An 18,584-nucleotide genomic window follows, 5' to 3' on the forward strand; every position below is an offset into this window, starting at 1 on the left:
TGCCCATCTCCCTCGGGAATTGTCTTCCCCGGAAAATCTCCTCAGGGGTGGTGGGGATGGGGCTCAGGGTGAAAACCAGCCTCACCTGCAGAGTGGGGGGGTGAAGCTGGGGGGCTCAGGCTGGGAGCGGGGCTGGATGGATTATCCCACCCTCCTGATCCACCCAATCCCTGCTTTGCCATGCCCGGCTTATCCCAGCTGCAGAGCAGAGATAACTCCGGGCTGGGAAAAGCAGGGCCAGGTGCGAGGATGTCCCCAGAGGGGACCCTGGTGGGCTGAGATAAATTCTGGTGGAAAATCCCCAGAACGCCGCCGAGCACCCGGGGAGAGGCTGGGGAAGTTTTTAAAAATTTATTTATAAATAAAAACATAAAATTAACCAGTAGTTTACATCAGTCACCAGAAAAAAAACCAAAACAAACCGTACAAAAAAATAAACAACAACAATAACAAAAAAAAGAGAAAACCTGCAGAAAAATAATTCTCTGTCCGGGCTGGGGCCGGGCATGGCCGCGGCTCCCGCCTGGAGCGACACACCTGGAATGCCACGGGCACACACAGCGAGAGTTGTGCAAAGGCAGCACGGCGAGGCCTCTGGAGATCACATCGGACAGCTGGGGGGGACACGGGGCCCGGGGGACACGGCCGGGGACAGGGGCGCTGCCACCAGCGGGAGCGGGAGCGGGGAATCGCCGGCGCGGGGTCGGGACGGGCTCGGGGTGCGGAGCCCCGGGTGTGGGGCTGTGCACTAAATCCCCCTCGGGGTGCGGATCCCCGGGTGTGGGGCTGTGCACTAAATCCCCCTCGGGGTGCGGAGCCCCGGGTGTGGGGCTGTGCACTAAATCCCCCCCAGACCCGGGGTGCGGATCCCCGGGTGTGGGACTGTGCACTAAATCCCCCTCGGGGTGCGGATCCCCGGGTGTGGGGCTGTGCCTCGGGGGATGCTCTAAATCCCCCCCGGCCCCGCCGTCCCGCCCTGATCCTTCCTGTGTTTTCCAGAACATCCTTCACAGGGCTGGGTGAGGCCTCGGCCCCGGGGCCGCACCCGCGGGGATCTGAGCTTGGCCAAGGGTCAGGATCGGCTGTGCCGGCACCGGGATGGGCTGGGCAGTGCCAGGACTGATTGGACAGTGCCAGACCCAGCTGGGCAGTGCCAGGATGGGCTGGACAGTGCCAGGAATGACTGGGCAGTGCCAGGAGGGGCTGGGCAGTGCCAGGATGGGCTGGGCGGTGCCAGGATGGGCTGGGAAGTGCCAGGACTGACTGGACAGTACCAGACCCAGCTGGGCAGTGCCAGGATGGGCTGTGCCAGCTCCAGGACGGGCTGGGAAGTGCCAGGATGGGCTGGGAAGTGCCAGGAGTGACTGGACAGCGCCAGACCCAGCTGGGCAGTGCCAGGATGGGCTGTGCCAGCTCCAGGACGGGCTGGGAAGTGCCAGGATGGGCTGGGAAGTGCCAGGAGTGACTGGACAGCGCCAGACCCAGCTGGGCAGTGCCAGGACAGGCTGGACAGCGCCAGGCTCAGCTGGGCAGTGCCAGGCCCAGCCAACAGATGTGGGGCAGTGGTTTGGGGTGCTCAGGGCCGGGCGCAGAAGGCACAGACTGGTTCCTTGTGTCACCTTTCCAGGCTGGAATGGCGCGAGGGACGCGGAATTTTGCACAGCTCGGAGCCCTTGGCCGAATCGGCGGCGTTGGGATTGTGCAAGAACCTCCCCCTAAGACCCCTGGGATGGGGCAGTGGGTAAAAAATTGCAGCAAAAATCTCATTGCACTGGCACGGAGGGGTCCCGGCTGGAGCCCCCACCCCACAACGTGGCTCCCGCTGGTTCCCTCCCCAGCCAGGGGCACACGGGGGTCACCAGCAGCGCCACCTCATCATCCGTGGAGCCACTCGCTGGTGGCAGGAGGAAATTTTAAGAGCTGGGGTAGAAGTTAAGGTGAGAGTGGTTGTTTTGGGGTGTTTTATCCAGCTTCCCTTGGCGGGATCAGGCCACGGGAGGAGATAAGGCAGCCGGGGGTCCCGGCAGGGACAACCCCAGCGAGTGTGAGGCTGTGGGGTGAGCACAAAGCCCGTTCCTTGGTCAGGCCGTGGCTGGGACATTCCTGGGGATTCTCGGCTCCAGCTGCTGCCTGGCAGCCGGGACAGGGGCCGGAGCCCTTGTCCGTGGGAGCTGGGAGTGCCGGGCACAGGGAGGGCCGGGGGTGCAGGGCAGGCTGGGCTGTGCGGGGCTGGATGGGCGTTTCGGGGTCTGGGGCTGTGCCGGGGGCGTGTGCGGGTGGGGACCTTCCTGAGGCCCTCGGGGGCTGGAGGGGTGGATGTGGCAGTGGCAGGAGGTGGCTCTGTGCTCCCATGCCGACCGAGAGTGACAGGGGTGGGGGCTTCCTCCAGGGAGCTGGGGCTGATTCCTGTCACGAGCAGGACTGTGCTGTGACATCCCCGGGGCTGTGATACCCCCGGGGCTGTGACATCCCCGAAGGTGGGCTGTCCCCGGGGCTGTGACACCCCCAGAGCTGAGCACACACTGGGGATGCCCTGTCACAGGCAGCGGGCAGGACTGTGCTGTGCCATCCCTGGAGCTGTGCCATCCCCGGGGCTGTGCCATCCCTGGGGCTGTGCCACCCCTGGGGCTGTGCCATCCCTGGGGCTGTGACACCCCCGGGGCTGTGCCATCCCTGGAGCTGTGCCATCCCTGGGGCTGTGCCATCCCTGGGGCTGTGACACCCCCGGGGCTGTGCCATCCCTGGAGCTGTGCCATCCCTGGGGCTGTGCCATCCCCGGGGCTGTGACACCCCCGGGGCTGTGCCATCCCTGGGGCTGTGACACCCCCGGGGGTGGGCTGTCCCCGGGGCTGGGCACACATCGGGGCTGATTCCTGTCACGGGCAGCGGGCAGGACTGTGCTGTGACACCCCCAGAGCTGTGCCATCCCCGGGGCTGTGCCATCCGGAGCTGTGCCACCCCCGGGGCCGTACCGGGGCAGTTCTGGGGCTGTACCAGGGCGGGGGAGCTGCGGGCACGTCACCATTGGCACGAGCGGCTTGGTCACGTCAGGAACACGACGGGCGGCGCGGGGACGGGGGGACGCGGCTCAGCTCGGCTGTACAGGGCTGCGCAGGCCGCGCGGCGGGCGCGGCGCTCGGAGCTCAGATCTCGGTGGCGATGATGTCCTCGTAGGGCACGTCGGCGCCGGGGATCTCCAGCTCCATGGGCTCCTTGCCGTCCTCGCCGGCCGCCAGCTGCTGCAGCATCTTCTCCAGGCTCTGGTTCCTCTTGTACATGTGCAGGTAGCTCTGCTGCAGCTGCTTCTGGTAGTGGATCACCTTCTCCTTCTCCTCCTTCCACGTCTGCCGCTCGTGCTGGAAGCTGCAGCTCATCTGCTCGTTGTTGTCCCGCTCCGCCTTCAGCTCGGCCCGCAGCCTCTCCAGCTGCCCCTGCAGGGCCTGGGCATCGTCCCCGCCCTGCCGGGGCCCCTCCCGGGCCGCGGCGAGCTGCTCCCGCAGCACGGCCAGCTCGGAGCGCAGCTCCAGGATCTCCTGCTCCAGCAGGTTCACCTTCTCCCGCAGCAGCTCCGACTCGTTCTTCTTGCGCTGCAGCTCGTTCTCGCACACCTCCAGCTCCATGGCCTTGGTGCGCAGCGACGCCTCCAGCTCCTGGCTCTTCAGCTCCAGCCCCTCCATCTTCAGCCTCAGCTCCTTCAGCTGCGCCTTCAGGCTCAGGATCTCCGTGGTCTTGGTGGTGAGCTCGGTCTGCGACTCCTTCAGCTGCTGCTTCAGCAGAGAGATCTCCCCGGATTTCTGGCACACCTGGGGGGGGAGGGGGATGGACACCTGAGTGCTGGACCCTAAAAACACCCCCGTGTGAGGCGGGCACAGCTGGGGTCCAGCACGTGGAGACCCTGAATTTAACTCTTTTAATGAGTATTTATTACTAATTTAATTATAATCATTATTTATACCCTATAACCCTCACCGCTCCACCTGCCCCTCGTCCTTCTCACCTCCCACTGCGTCTCCTCCAGCGCCGGGGCGAAGCTGGTCTTCTCCTTCTCGTAGGACCTCAGCTTGGTCTCCAGCAGGTTCTGCTCCTTCACCAGTTTCTCCAGCTCCTCCCGCAGCTGCTGCTTCTCCTGCTGCAGCTGGAACACCTGCAGGTGCAGCACCTGCTGCGTCCGCTGCGTCTTCTGCGACGTCTGCTTGAGCTTGCTGCTGCACTTCTGCTTCAGCCCCTCCAGCTCCTCCTTGCAGCGCCGCTGCTTCTCCTCGTAGGCCTGGCAGGAGCTGATCTCCTTCTCCTCGAAGCTGGACTGCAGCTCCTGCAGCTCCCCCTCCCTCTCCAGCAGCTTCTGCTCCAGCTCCTGCACGGCGGAGTCGTCGGTGGCGATGGGCGAGCGCACGCAGGCGCTTTTCTCCTGGGGGCGGTGGTGGTGGTGGTGGTGGTGGGGGCCCTTGCCGGGGTTCAGGATCTTGTTGCCGCCGTCGGAGAAGGACATGGCCTTGAGGCTCATCATGTTGCTGTCCTGGATGATGGCACACTGCAGGATGTTGTGGGCCGAGCCCCCGAAGCGGCTGATGGGCCCCATGGGGGTGACCAGGGGCTCCAGCTGGTAACTGCTGCTGGTGCTGTGGGTGGGCAGGCTGGACATGGAGTTCCTGCCCGAGTCGGAGAGACCCCCCGAGCACGGCAGCGGCCGCAGCTCCTGCTCCTTGGCCTTCTCCACGGGGTGCAGCTGCTGCGGGAGCGGCCCCCCGCCCTCGGGGGACGGGTGCAGGATGGCCCCGGAGCGCGGCAGCACCGGCTTGAAGGCCGTGGGACGAGGCAGCGGCTTCTCCCCGGCCTGCGGGGCGAGAGCAGAGCCCCTCAGCACCGACCACCCACCGGCCGTCAGCTCCGAGCGAGCGCGGCTCCTGGTGTGGCCTCCCGCCCCCTCCGAGCCCCGGGACAGCAGCCCCATGGTGGGACAGCGCCCGTGTCCCCCGAGGGCTTGGGGCATGATGGGCAGGGGAGGATTGGGGGATAATTGGGGGATGATCGGGGGATGATCGGGGGATAATTGGGGGATGATCAGGGGATGATCGGGGAATGGTCAGGGGATAACTGGGGGATGATCAGGGGATAACTGGGGGATGATCAGGAGATGCTGTTGGCCAAAACTCCTGGCCTTGGAAACGAAAGGATCCAAACCCTTCGGGTCACGTTGCTGCCCCAAACCCCCCAGAGCCGAGCCTGCCAGAGCACCCCCAGCCGCCCCGTTTCCCCCGAGCTGCCTCACGGCCCACAACCAACACAGCCGCGCTGTGGGCTCCGCTGGGCCATCCCCCCACTCCCAGCCCCTCTTCTCCCCATTCACTCACCACTTCCAGCTGGCTGGGGAAAGGCATCAGCTTCTGCGGCGTGGGCGTCCCGAAATCCACGCCGCTGGGGCCGGGGGGCACGGCCAGCTCCCCCCCGCCCAGCGCCGGGTACTCCGCCCGCTGCGGGCCCGGCGCCTTCTGGCTGACCTTGATGTAAAAGAAATCCTCATTCTTGCTGCTCTTGGAGGCGGATTTGTGCGCCGAGTCCTGCGAGAAGCCGAAGCGCAGCAGCCCGTCCGAGTAGCGGTTGAGCTTTTTCAGGTGCGAGGATTTGCGGAGCTTGTACTGCGAGGCGCGGCAGTGCTTGCCGTGGAAGCCGTGGCCCGAGATGAGGCTGCTGACGCTGCCCATGCTGCTCCCGGATCATAGCACAGCCCTCGGCCAGCCTGGGGACAAAAGGGGGACACGGGGTCAGCCGGGAGAAGCCGCCCGGGGAGGGGCTGGGGGTGACAAAGCTCCAGGTTTGGGGCGGGTGAAGGTGCGTGTTGGAACTCTGGGGGATGAGAATTTCAGGAGAAGCCACCCGGGGAGGGCTTGGTGGTTGTAGAGAGTCCCTCCTCATGCCATTAAAGGAGTTTCCAACTGCCCTTCCCTGGAAAAGCGAGGATTAAAGAAAACCAGGAAAATTCCCTCTAAAAACGCCCGCAGGAGGAAAAGGGATTTGCGGCGATTTTCAGGCGCCTGCGACCCCAACAATCCCCCGCGACCCCTGGACGGAGCCACAGCCTCTCCCGCATCCCGGATTCCTCCCCAATTCCCCACGCTCCTCTCAACCCGCCTGAAAAGGGACTTAATTAGCGCTAATGGCGATAAGAGGCCCAGCGAGTGCTGCCATCAGAGGCTCCGCTCGTCCGCTTCCTTGTGAGGGGGAAATTGAGGAATAAAATGAACCCCCAGCTCCCGGGGGCCGCCGTGACTCTTGCCTCGGATGGGGAGGCAGATCCAGCTCGGTAATTAGGGGTGAGCTGCGAGAAGGGAAATGCAATGAGCCGGCTCCTGTCTGCGCTGAGGAGGAGGAGGAGGAGGGAGGGAAGGTTTTTGCTCCGTGCTGTGCTCGGAACAGCTCCGGGCTCCCACGGGGTGCTCCGGTCCTCTCCAGACCGAGTTCCCACGGTCCAGGCAGGAATCTGGGGGTTAAATTGGGGCTGGGAGAGGGTTGGGGGGTGGGGGGGGTACGGGAGCACTGTGCCGGGGCCTCCTCACTGCCCCAGCATCAACCCCAGAGTCGCTTCTCTGTTTTCCCATTTCTCTCTTCTCCCACTCCCCTTTTCCCGTTCCTCTGCTTTCCCATTCCTGTTTTCCCACTCCTCTTTTCCCACTTTTCTCTTTTCCCATTCCTGTCTTTTCCCACTCCTCTCTTTCCCCTCTCCTCTTTTTACCCATTCCTCTCTTTTCCCTCTCCTCTTTCCCCACTCCTGCCCATCCCTCGCCTTTATCTCTTCTCCCCTCTCCGTTCCCGGAGGAGCTGCAGGAGGAGCCCCGGGAGGACAAACTCTCCTCCTTAATCCCCGAATCCATTCTCTGGGAGATGAAGGGAAGCGAGAAGGATCCGAGGCCCCGACCAGGGCTGTGCTGATGCGACCCCGGCGACAACCGGGGGGACACGGTGATTGTCCCCAGCTGGGACACGGCCCCGGGGGGGTTATTTCACACCCTCGGCGTGTCAAACACGCACCCACGGCGGGGCTGGAGCTCGGAGCTGCCCCCCGGGGGTGCCAGGCTCGCTGTCCCCGTGGGTTTTGGGGTGCCCGTGGGAGGTGGGAGAAGGGGGAAGGCAGCGCCGGGACTTCCCAGCCGCTGGCAGGAGGCGTTTCCATCCATCCAGCCCTGCCACGCACACCCCGGAGGGCTGGGCACTTTTTTCTTCTCCTTCCCCATTAAAAAGCAGCGCTCTGAGAGCCGCGGGGGAGTCGGAGCTCAGGGGCAAGGACGGCAGAAGGAGGAAAGCTCTGCACACAGGCCCCAGGCCCCAAAAAGGGCTCAGATTTGTCCCCTGTCCGTGTTCAGCCTCCCCCCGGTGTGAAATGCAGGGATGCTGAGGCGCTGCAGGGGTTTGCTGAGCCCCCCAAATCCTCGCCGTGGACATCCCCACCCGTGGAGTTATTGGGGTCGGGAATTTGAGGGCGCCGGGGGTTTGGCTGGGCCGGCGCAGGGACCTCGTGAGGCGTCAAAGGGGAAAATAAAAAATAAACGTGAACGATGCTGAGAGTGCGGGGAGTGAGAACGGGGGTGTCCCACGGGTGGGGGGCACAGCTGGGGAGGGGAGCACAGCTGGAGAACACAGCTGGGGAGGGGGGGCACAGCTGGGGAACACAGCTGGGGAGCACTGGGGGCCTGGGGGCTGTGACACGGCCAGAGCTCCCAAACCCACCGAATTAAAAGAAAAGCCCTTTGAGATCGAGTCCAAGCTGTCACCTAAAGGTGCCCCCGCAGTGCGAGGGGTGGCTGGGGCTGTGTGTGGGGCCAGGGTGTCCTCGGTGGGTCCCGTGGTGTCACCGCCCAGCCTGGCTGTCCCCAGAGCCACTGGCTGAGCTCGGGTGCGGGGTGTGATTACCCCGAGCTGCCCAGAAGTAATTAATAATTAATTAGTGAAGCCCAGAAAAGACACAGCGAGCCCCTGCCCCTCTGTGCCTGCAGCTAACGAGCCTTTCAAGGGTCCTGCAGCAGCACCAGCCCCGAGCAGCGCCCGTGACCCTCCCAGGACCTCCCAATCCCCCGATCAGGGAATCCCGGGACGGTCACCGGGACATCCCCCCGTGCAGCCCCTCGGGGGGGAGTGTGGGGGGTCCGGGGGGGGCAGATCCCCACAAACAGCACGGGCTGAACCCACGGGATCGGGGAAAAAACACGTGGATTCACCCACCGGGGCTTGTGAGGAAAGCGGGGGGGAAAGGAACGAGCGGCATCTCATCATCCCAGTCATGCCTCCCCTGCACGTGGGAGCGCCGCCCGCCCGTCCTTCCCCCGCGGGCTGCAGAAATCCAACCCCAGCCCGCTCAGCTTTTCCCCCCGTTCCCTGCAGCTCCAGCAGCTCCTCCCGCACCCTCCCGAGCGGCTCCCCCCCGCCAGAGCCCGGCTTTCCTCCCGGGTTGTTCTCCCAGGGGTGCTGCTCTGCTCCCTGCCCATCCTGTTCTTCCCCCTCCTCTGAAATGCCAGCGCTTCCTCCTTCTTCTTCTTCCTCCTCCTCCTCCCCTTTCCCCGAGCTCTCGCCCACTCCTTTTCCCTCCTGGGTTATTATTCATGCTCGCCGTGCAGATGCTCCCACACATTTGGGTGTTTGTTGGGAGACGCACGGATAACGCGGAGCGGCTGCCAGGAGCTCGGGGCTCGGCCTCCCTCGCCTTCCCCCTGTGCTGTGTCCCCGTCCCAACTCGGGGATTTGGGGCCTTGGGGACACCGGGAGTGTGGCCCTGGGGGATTTCCGTGGGGAAAAGTGTCCGAGCTGTGCTCTGATGGAGGGAATGGCTCAGGGCAGAGCCGGGAGCTGGGCCTGGGGGCTGCTCCAGACGCGGCCTGAGCCTCCAGGACCCCCGAACGCCGCTGAACGCCCCGGGATGAGGAGACTGAGCTGCCCTGGGCTGTGCGAGGGTCTGCCCGGCTCTGCTCCAGCTCTGCTCTCCCTGCACCCACCCGGGGCCAGGCTCTGCAAACCCTGTTCCTTCTGCCCTCCAAACCCCGCTCCTTCTGCCCTCCAAACCCTGCTCCTTCTGCTCCCCAAACCCTGCTCCTTCTGCCCTCCAAACCCCGCTCCTTCTGCCCTCCAAACCCTGTTCCTTCTGCTCCCCAAACCCCGCTCCTTCTGCCCTCCAAACCCTGTTCCTTCTGCCCTCCAAACCCCGCTCCTTCTGCTCTCCAAACCCCACTCCTTCTGCCCTCCAAACCCTGCCCTTTTTGCCCTCCAAACCCTTCCCCTTTTTACTCTCCAAACCTTGCCCCAAACCCCGCTCCTCCTGCCCTCCAAACCCTGTTTCTTCTGCCCTCCAAACCCTGCTCCTTCCGCTCCCCAAACCCTGCCCTTTTCACTCCTCAAACCCTGCTCTTTTCACTCCCCAGACTCTGTCCTCTTTACTCCTCAAACCCTGCTCTTTCTGCCCCAAACCCTGCCCTTTTCACTCCCCAAACCTTTTCCTTTTTACTCCAAACCCTGCCCATTTTCACTCCCCAAATCCTGCCCTTTTCACTCCCCGAACAGACCCCACCACGCAGCGCTGGCCGAGCCGCGGAGCTCAGCCGACCTTTCCCCCGGGCCGTGCCCGAGCCCCTCGCGGCGCTCCCGGGGCCGAGCTCAGCCCTGGCCGGGCGGGCGCCGGCTCCTTTGTGCCTCGGGGCCCCACACGAGCCTTTCATCCACCGCCGCTCATTGTCCCCGCTCGTTCGGCGACATTCTCCGGGCGGGTTCTGGTCGCGGGCCGGCGGCGGACGGAGCACAAGGCGGCTCCCCGCGTGTCCCGCCCCGGGAGAAGAAGGATAACCCGCCTCAAGGACACGCTCCGGGCGCTCGAACGGCCCCGGAGTCCATCACACGTGGCACGGTCAGTGAGCACCGGGAGGATTCGCTCCTCGGGGGCGGCCCGCGGTGCCCGTGCCAGGGGCCGGGCGGGCTCCGTGCCGGTCTGGGCTCTGTCACTGCAAACAAAAAGGCAGAAAAAGGGAAAAGAGGCCAAAAAAAGGGCAAAAAAGGGCAAAAAAAAAAGGGGGAAAAAAAAAGGGCAAAAAAGGGCAAAAAATGGGGGGAAAAGGCAAAAAAAAAGGCAAGAAAGGGGGGGGGGGAGGGCCAAAGAAAGGCAAAAAAGGGGAAAAAAGAAGGCCAAAGAAAGGCAAAAAAGGGCAAAAAAAGGCAGAAAAAGGTCAACAAAAGGCCAAAAAAAGGGCAAAAAAAGGGGGAAAAGGCAAAAAAAAAAAAAGGGCGGAAAAAGGGGAAAAAAGGGGGGGGGGGGAAGGGCCAAAGAAAGCTAAAAAGGGGGAAAAAAGAAGGCCAAAGAAAGGCAAAAAGAAAAAGGCAAAAAAGGCAGAAAAAGGCAAAAAAAAAAAGGGCAAAAAAAGGCAAAAAAAAAAAAAAAAGCGGGAAAAACGTCAAAAAAAGGGCCAAAAAGAGCAAAACCTAGACGCAATTCGCAGCAATCAGCACTGGCAGCGGCAGGTCCCGCGGGAGGGTGGCTCGGGTCAGGGTCACTTGTGTCGCCGTCCCTCCCGCCGGGACAGCCACGAACGGCGGCCGAACGCAGCGGCAGCTCCGGGAGGGGCTTTGCGCTTGTGTCAGGGAGCTCCAGAGCCCAGAAAAGCCGAGCGCTTTTTGGGAACGGCCCCACCCCGGGCAGGGGCTGCTCCCGGCGGCTCCGCGGGCTGGACGCTCCCTCCTGGATCCAGGGCAGCCTGGGAATATCCCAGGAGCTCGGGGACCCCTGTCCCACCCCCCTCAGCTCCTTTCCGTCCTCCTGACACCAACATTCGCGTGAGCAACCCTCGGCCGTGCCCGTGCCGTGCCCAGAGAGCAAAACCCGAATTCTCCCTCTCTCCCTCTCTTTTTTGGGGTTAAATCCGCTCCAGGCCCCTCGCAGCTCCCAGCCCCGGCCCCACCGCGTGCCAGACCCTCCGTGTGCCCCCCGGGGCCGCCCGGTTGTGTCGCCGCTGCTGTCGCCGGGCTCCGGGTGACTCACAGAGCACCCACACGAGCCGCGTCAGTCAGTCATGCCGCGGGTACAAAGGGAGCGCGTGTGAGACGCCGTTAAACATTCCCGGGGCGGAGAGAAAGATCCTTTTCAGCTCCTCTAATTCCTCCCAGCATCTGGCTTGTTTTTTTTTTCTTTTTTTTTTTTTTTTTTTCGCGCTAATGAGCGACTGAGACGGCAATTAGAGCCCCTGCTAATTGGCAACGTAAAAAAAAAAATAAAAACCAAAAAAAAAAAAAAAAAAAAAAACCAACAAAATCCACAAAAAGAAAAAATGCCGCGCGCGCGCTGCCCGGCTCAGTTTGGGGACACCTGAAGGGTGACAAGTGGCACCGCGGCCAGCCCGGGGGAACTCACACTCCTCCCGGGCCAGGCTGGGTGATGGCTCACCCTCCGTCCCCGGGGGGCAGCCGCAGCCCCAAACCTGGGGACAAATCTGGGGACAATTCTCCATCCCCGGGGAGCACCCACAGCACCGAATTTGGGGACAATTCGGCTTCCCGGGGATGCTCTGGGGGGGACAGGGACCCCGAAAAGGGGACAGGGACCCCAAAAGGGGGACAGGGACCCCGAAAAGGGAACAGGGATCCCGAAAAGGGGACAGGGACCCCCAAAGGGGGACAGGGACCCCGAAAAGGGGACAAGGGACCCCGAAAAGGGGACAGGGACCCCCAAAGGGGGACAGGGACCCCAAAAGGGGACAGGGACCCCGAAAAGGGGACAAGGGACCCCGAAAAGGGGACAGGGACCCCAAAAGGGGGACAGGGACCCCGAAAAGGGAACAGGGATCCCGAAAAGGGGACAGGGACCCCCAAAGGGGGACAGGGACCCCAAAAAGGGGACAGGGACCCCGAAAAGGGGACAGGGACCCCGAAAAGGGGACAGGGACCCCCAAAGGGGGACAGGGACCCCGAAAAGGGGACAAGGGACCCCAAAAGGGGCCAGCTCGCGGGGGGTCCGGTCCCCGCAGAGCGGCAGGTGAGGAGCGGCCCCCCCGCCCGGGCTGGGATATTTTGGGAGCCGTCTGGGGCTGGCAGGTGGTGCCGGGCTGGTGACAGCTGAGCGCGGCTTTCACTCGGCAGCCGCCGGGCCCCTGCCTCGCTCCTGCGCTCCCGAGCCCCGCTCGGCGCAATCTGCCGGGCTGCGGTCCGCGATCCGCGGCTCCCGCCGCCCGCTCTGCCCTCGGGCGGCTCCGGGGAAGGAACTGGGCGATGAATCCCTGAATCGCTGCCCGTGCAGCGCCGAGCCCGGCGGGGCCGGGTGTCCCGCACGCCTCCCCCGCGCTGTCCCCGCGCTCTGATTGATGGAAAAGCTTTTTGCGTCCGGCTAAAAATAGCGGGGACTTGGTGTAACTCGAGATGAGCCCGAAATACTTTCCCTCCCCGGCTCTCTCCGCTTCCACGGGCTGCGCACGTGGCTCCATCCCCTGAATTATGGATCAAACCGGGACGAGGGGCGGCGAACCCATCTCCCTCAGGGCGCGGCTCCGTCCACGAGCCCCCCCCAAAAAACCTGCAGGGAACTCCTGGCCGAGGCTCCCTGCGCCGCTCGACTCCCCGGCACACGGGGGGAGCGGCTCCTCGCCCCGCGCTCAGGCAAAATTTAGAAGCGGCGCTGGGGCTGCCATGGAGACGGGGCCGTGTTTGCGATCTCGGCGCCTTTTATTGTCTCTCCCCCTCTCCTTCCCCCGAGGAGCGGCTGAAAAGGAGCCGGGGGCAGCAGCGCTGGCACTGCGGGGCTGGTGTCACCTCCCCTGGCACTGCGGGGCTGGTGTCACCTGGCACTGCAGGGCTGGTGTCACCTGGCACTGCCTGGCTGGTGTCACTCCCCTGGCACTACTGGGCTGGTGTCACCTCCCCTGGCACTGTGGGGCTGGTGTCACCTCCCCTGGCACTACTGGGCTGGTGTCACCTCCCCTGGCACTGCGGGGCTGGTGTCACCTGGCACTGCCTGGCTGGTGTCACCCCTCTGGCACTGCAGGACTGGTGTCACCCCCCTGGCACTGCCTGGCTGGTGTCACCTCCCCGGGCACTGCCTGGCTGGTGTCACCTCCCCTGGCACTGCGGGGCTGGTGTCACCTCCCCTGGCACTACTGGGCTGGTGTCACCCCCCTGGCACTGCCCGGCTGGTGTCACCTGGCACTGCCTGGCCGGTGTCAACCCCCTGGCACTGCGGGCTGGTGTCACCTGGCACTGCAGGACTGGTGTCACCCCCCTGGCACTGCGGGGCTGGTGTCACCCCTCTGGCACTGCTGGGCTGGTGTCACCCCCCTGGCACTGCCACCCTGCTCCTGGTGGTCACAGCACCCCGGGGTGCCCGGCTGGGTCCCCTCTCGTGTTCCCACCCCTCTCAGGGTCACCTTGGGGACCCCCAGGCCATCTCTGGCGACCAAAAAGCGAATTTTGGCCACTCTCAAGGGCTGGACACGGCCTGAGGAACAGGAGGGGAGAAACCGGCCCTGGCAGCAGCTGACAGCCCCAAATCTGAGGGAAACAGAGTCAGAACCTCCCCCAGGCAGGGCCTAAACTGCTCCTGGAACCAAGCCCCGTGCCAGGCCTAGGCTGGGCTTTACTGCGGCTCCTCCCGTGCTGCCCTTCCCTGCCTGTGGCGCCAGCCACACCCCGGCCCGTCCAAATCTGGGGGATTTTTGTGCCCTGCCTGGTGCTGGGAGCTGCGAAAAGGCAACTTGTGCTGCTTGCTGAGGAGCCCAGCTCAGCCCTGGCTGCGAGGAGCTGTCCCCGTCCCCTCACCCCGGAGTGTCACATCCCATCCCAACGCTCCAGCGCAGCAGAAAGGGGGGGGAGAAATAAAAAAAAAAAGGCAAAATCATTTCTCACTTCCTGTTTTCCTCTTCCCCTCCTTTGCAGGCTTGGCCCGCGCTGAAACCCACCCCTTTAATGCCTGGCTGCCAAATGGAGCAGCTCTCCCAGCGGGGAAATGTGCAGCAGAGTCGCAGGGAATGTTTAATTAACCTTTAAAGGAGCTCTTCCCTAAGTGGCTCACGGAGGTGTCACTTAATTGTTCCCAAAACCGAGCGCAGGATTTGGGAGGAGATGGAAAAATGGGAGGTTTTTTGGGGTTTTTTTTGTTTTTTAACTGGCTGCTGGGAAAAGGGGAATTCAAGATCCAAATGTTCCTGGATCCTGAGCTGGAACCTCTGATCTTGCCTTGGGCAAGGGACCAAATTCACAAACCCACCAAACCCGCGGCCCAGGGAACTCCCAGGGAATGTCCTGGGATGGCAGCAGGGACCTGGGGAGGCTTTTCCTTCCCCAGGGAGCTCCAGCTGCGTCCCCTCCGTCCCCCGGGCCTTGGAGGGTTCTCCCTTCTCCCCGGGACAGAGCTCGGGGATCCCAGAAACGATGGGAAACGCCCTTTTGGCACGAGCTGCCTTCTGCTGGGGCCTGGTGCTGCCACGAGGGGAAAAACGGGAATATTTCAGCCCAGCAGCAGGAGGAGGAGGAGGAGGAGGAGGAGGAGGAGGAGGAGGAAGGTCTGGCTGGGAACGCTGCAGCAAAGAGCAGCACGTTTGCTGCTGCTTGTGCAGATCCGTGGCTCCCCAAACCCAGGGAATGGGAGTGCTCAGGCCTTCCCATAAAAATAAAAAGCCAGGAATGGTTTGAGCCTCCCAGCTCCCAGGGGCTGTTCCCAGGGAAGGGAAGGAGCACAAACCCGCGGCAGCGGCGCAGGGAAAGCCTCGGTGACCCACGTGCCTCCATCCTTGTGCATTCCCGGCTATTTTTAGCTCATCCCGAATGGAAACCCAGCTCCCAGCTCCTTCCCTGCCGCTCTGCCTGACCCAGCTCCTGGAAAAAATCCCCTCCCAGGGGCAGCCGGGCACGGAATCAGTGGGGCAGGGGGTGGATTTGGGACCCACCAAGGGGGCAGGGATATTTATAAACGCGCCGGGCAGTGCTCGGGGGGGCACAGGGGGTAAAATAAAACCCTCCAGGCTTCCCGTGGGGGCTGAGCCCCCCCCGAGTGCCGCAGGATTGGGGTCCCACAGCCCTGCCACGGGGCCGTGTGGGGCCGCAGCCGTGTCCCCGCCGGGCCGGGCTGCTCCAGGAGCAGCTTTGGCAGCGGGTTTGGGAGCAGTTTTGGCAGCGGGTTTGGCGGCAGCTCCCGGAATAGCTGCGGCGCTACTACGGCTTCACACTTGGCCACGCGGCGCTGCCGGTGGCCGCGGGTGACTCGGTGTCCCCGGGGAGGAGCCCGGCAGCCCGGCTCGGCCTCCCCGGGGGGTTTGGGGGGGTCCCAAGGGGAGGATTCCTGCCCCAGAGCCGGCTGCTCTGCGCTGCCCATCTCTGCGGGTGCCTCACCTGAGCCTCACCTGAGCCTCACCTGGGCCTCACCTGGGCATGACTGGACCTGCCCGCTGCAGGCTGAGCCTTCCCGAGAGGGGGAAGAAAGGCATTTGGGGCCGGGCAGAGAGCGAGGGGTGCAGGAGGAGCACCCCGGGCACAGATCCTTGTCCCCTCCGCTGCCACCTCGGCCCCGCCCTGCCCCGCACACCTGGGCACACCTGGCAGGGCTGGGGGGGGGGGCTCTCTGCGGGGGCTCGGGGCTGTTCCGGAGCTCCCATTTCCCTGCCGGAGCCTCTCCTGCCTTCGCCTCCCCCCGCTGGGCAGCGCTGCCTGCCAGGGAACGGTGACTAACGGGTGGGTGGCACGGCACGGCACGGCACGGCACGGCTCCGGGCCGGCCCCGCAGCCCCGGAGGGCTCACCGGGCAGCGCCGGGGCCGCGGGCACAGCCCGGGGGGCTCCGAGGGGCCGGGGGTGTCCCCCGAGCCGCGGCTGTGTGGCCCGGTGCGCTTTTTGCGGCTGTCATTAATTGCCCCCAGCGCTGGTGGCTGGAGAGGATTTCGCACTTGCAGCTCTTTGTGGAGCTCGTTAATTGGCCCCGGTGATTAACGGGGCCCGGGAGGGCTCGGCAGCCCCGGGGAAAGCCTGGCTGGGGCTGGGCACGGGCAGGGGACACTGTGTGACACTGGAAAAGCCTGGCTGGGGGCACAGGGATGAGCTGGACACGCCAAGGGACAGAGTGTGACACTGGCCAGGACTGGCGTGGGAAACCCTGCAGGGCTTCCCCGGGCAGGTAAATCAGTGTCTGGGGCGATGGTGGATGGTGGAGGAGGGGTTTTGGTTTTTTATGAGGGTTTTTTTTTTCTTTCCCTGCTCGTTTTCTGCTCGCTGCAGCCTCCGGTGAGGAAATGGAGCTCTGGGGAGGGATTTGGGCAGCCATGGGAACTCCTGTGGAAATCCAGAGCCTGCTCCCCAAAATGGGCCCGGCGCTGGCCCCTGGAGGGGCACGGGGGAGGAGAAGGGCACGGAGGGCACAGGAGAGAGACAGAAACCACAAAACCGCCCTGTGGGCCAGGGGCTGCCCCCAATACCCCGGCCCAGGGCGTGCCCAGGGCTGGACACGGGGGACACGGGGGACAGGGGGTGGTGGCAGAAGGGGACAGCTGGAAACCAACCCCAGACTGCCCGGGAGAAAGGGATGCAGGGCTGGGATGCATAGCACGGATGCAGGGCTGGGATGCAATATTGGCATGCAGGGCTGGGATGCAGGGCTGGGATGCAGGGCTGGGATGCAGGGCTGGGATGCAATATTGGGATGCAGGGCAGGGATGCAGGGCTGGAATGCAATATTGGGATGCAGGACTGGGATGCAATATTGGGATGCAATATTGGGATGCAGGGCTGGGATGCAGAGCAGGGATGCAGAGCTGGGATGCAGGGCTGGGATGCAGGGCTGGGATGCAATATCGGGATGCAGGGCTGGGATGCAATATTGGGATGCAATATTGGGATGCAGGGCTGGGATGCAATATTGGGATGCAGGGCTGGGATGCAGCTGTGCCACCCCCGCAGCCAGGACCCGGGGGTGGGGACACATCCCTGGGGAGGGGGGGATCAGCACTGGGGGTCCCACAGACCCCGGGGGGTCACCGGGGGGGTCCTGTCCCTTGGGAAGGACCCTGAACCAGGGGGGGAAGCCCAGGCAGTGCCCACCCCCCCGGAGGTGTCACGGTGCAAAGAACCCTCAGGTGGCTGAGGCGGGACGGGAACGCCGTCGCCTGCCAGGACCTGTCCCTGCGCTCACTGCGGCCCCCCGGAGCCCTGGGGTGTCCCCGAGCTCTCAGTGTCACCGTGGGCAGCGGTGACAGCCCAGCCCCGGCTCCCGCCCGGGCCGTGGCCGCTCTCCCAGCGCCGCTTTTCCCGGCGAGATCCATCGCTGCCTTCCCAGGATCTGCCCCCGCGGGAGCCGCGCAGCCTCCGGGCAGCGCCGACCTCCCTCCCACGCCTCCCCCGAGCCCGGCCGGAGCCTGCTGCCGGCCCCGGGAACGGCCGAACCCCTTTGGCCGAGGCCCCGGGGTGGCGATGCCGCAGCCAGGTGCGGTTGGCATTTCCCGCAGGGGTCCCCGCTGCCCGCGCCAGGCGCTGCCCCCGCGTTTGTTCATCCCCTCCCACCCACCCACCCACCGGCGCTGCCCGCGCAGCTCCAGCGGCAAAGAATTCCTGCAGGAGCAGGAGCAGGAGCCGGAGCCCGTTCCCGGGATGGCTCCGAGCCGATGACAACAAACCAAAGGCATCCATCCCCTCCTTCCCTTCCCTCCCCTCCTCCCCGGCCGCTCCGGGGCTCCGGAACCCGCCGAGGCAGCTCGCACCGAGGTGCTGAACAGGCGGAAATTTTCTCGCCGCCGTGTGAAAAAGAAGTTTTCCACACTTCAGAGGGAAAGGGAAAAGCCAGGGCTGAGCCCTGGGGGAGCGGCGGGAGGCTCCGGGCGGGTCGGGGGATGGGAGCCGGGGACGGGGCCGGGTCCAGCCGCTCTCCCGGGCTCATCCCGGCCCTTTGTGACCGAGCCCCGTCCCCGAGCCCCGTTCCCCCGGAGCCGGGCTGGAGAGAGGCCGTGCGGGGCACCCCCGGGGCCGCTCTGCCCGCCCGGGGGGGGATCACCCCCAAACCACGGCACCGCGGGGAGCCCCCACCGCGCATCTCAGCCCCCTCCGGGTGCCCTCGGTGTCCCGTCAGTGTCCCCGCAGCTCCCCGGGCAGCGTCTCCCGGTGCCGCCAGCGCTTCCCCGCCGTGCCCCATCGCCGAGCCCCCCCGGGCTCGGCCCCCCCGGTGTCCCCGCGGTGTCCCCCGTGCCCACCTGGGCTGGCCGCTGGCTCCTCGGCGCGGCGCGGGGCTCCGCGGGGCTCCCGGAGCCGGCCCGGCCGCAGCATCCCCGGCGCGGCGGCGGAGGAGGAGCCTGGACCCCGCGCCCGCGCACCGGGCCCGCCCCGGCTCGGCCCCCGGGCTTTGTGCGCCGGCCCCCGGCCCCTCCTCTGCTCCTCCGGACCCTCCTCTGCCTCCCCGATCCCTCCTCTGCTCCTCCGGACCCTCCTCTGCTCCTCCGATCCCTCCTCTGCCTCCCCGATCCCTCCTCTGCCTCCCCGATCCCTCCTCTGCCCCTCCGGCTCCTCCTCTGCTCCTCCCGTCCCTCCTCTGCTCCCGGGGCCCGGTTTTCTGCTCTCTCTGAGGCAGATGCTGAGCGAGAAGGGAGAGGGGCCCTCGAG

The 18,584-nt window shown here is 65.0% G+C and overlaps 1 protein-coding gene across 1 annotated transcript; it reads right to left on the reverse strand.

The window, feature by feature from the left end:
- Positions 1-337: 337 nt before the first annotated feature.
- On the reverse strand, positions 338-18,326 carry LZTS1 (leucine zipper tumor suppressor 1). Its single transcript, XM_066206330.1, has 4 exons — positions 18,179-18,326; positions 5,352-5,737; positions 3,998-4,834; positions 338-3,803 (listed from the first exon to the last, which is right to left on the reverse strand). The coding sequence occupies exons 2-4, from the start codon at positions 5,700-5,702 to the stop codon at positions 3,144-3,146; spliced, it is 1,848 nt and encodes a 615-aa protein (XP_066062427.1). The 5' UTR covers positions 5,703-5,737; positions 18,179-18,326; the 3' UTR covers positions 338-3,143.
- Positions 18,327-18,584: the final 258 nt, after the last annotated feature.

This window comes from Chamaea fasciata, unplaced genomic scaffold, assembly GCF_029207755.1.
Source record: "Chamaea fasciata isolate MVZ Bird 193981 ecotype frontalis unplaced genomic scaffold, bChaFas1.0.hap1 SCAF_30, whole genome shotgun sequence".
Lineage (NCBI taxonomy): Eukaryota > Metazoa > Chordata > Aves > Passeriformes > Sylviidae > Chamaea > Chamaea fasciata.

Coding starts and splice junctions, on each gene's coding strand:
- LZTS1 (XM_066206330.1), bottom strand. CDS start 5,702: ATGGGCAGCGTCAGCAGCCTCATCTCGGGCCACGGCTTCCACGGCAAG. Junction 4,835..5,351: donor TCCCCAGCCAGCTGGAAGTG/GTGAGTGAATGG, acceptor CTCGCCCCGCAG/GCCGGGGAGAAGCCGCTGCC. Junction 3,804..3,997: donor TGGAGGAGACGCAGTGGGAG/GTGAGAAGGACG, acceptor CTCCCCCCCCAG/GTGTGCCAGAAATCCGGGGA.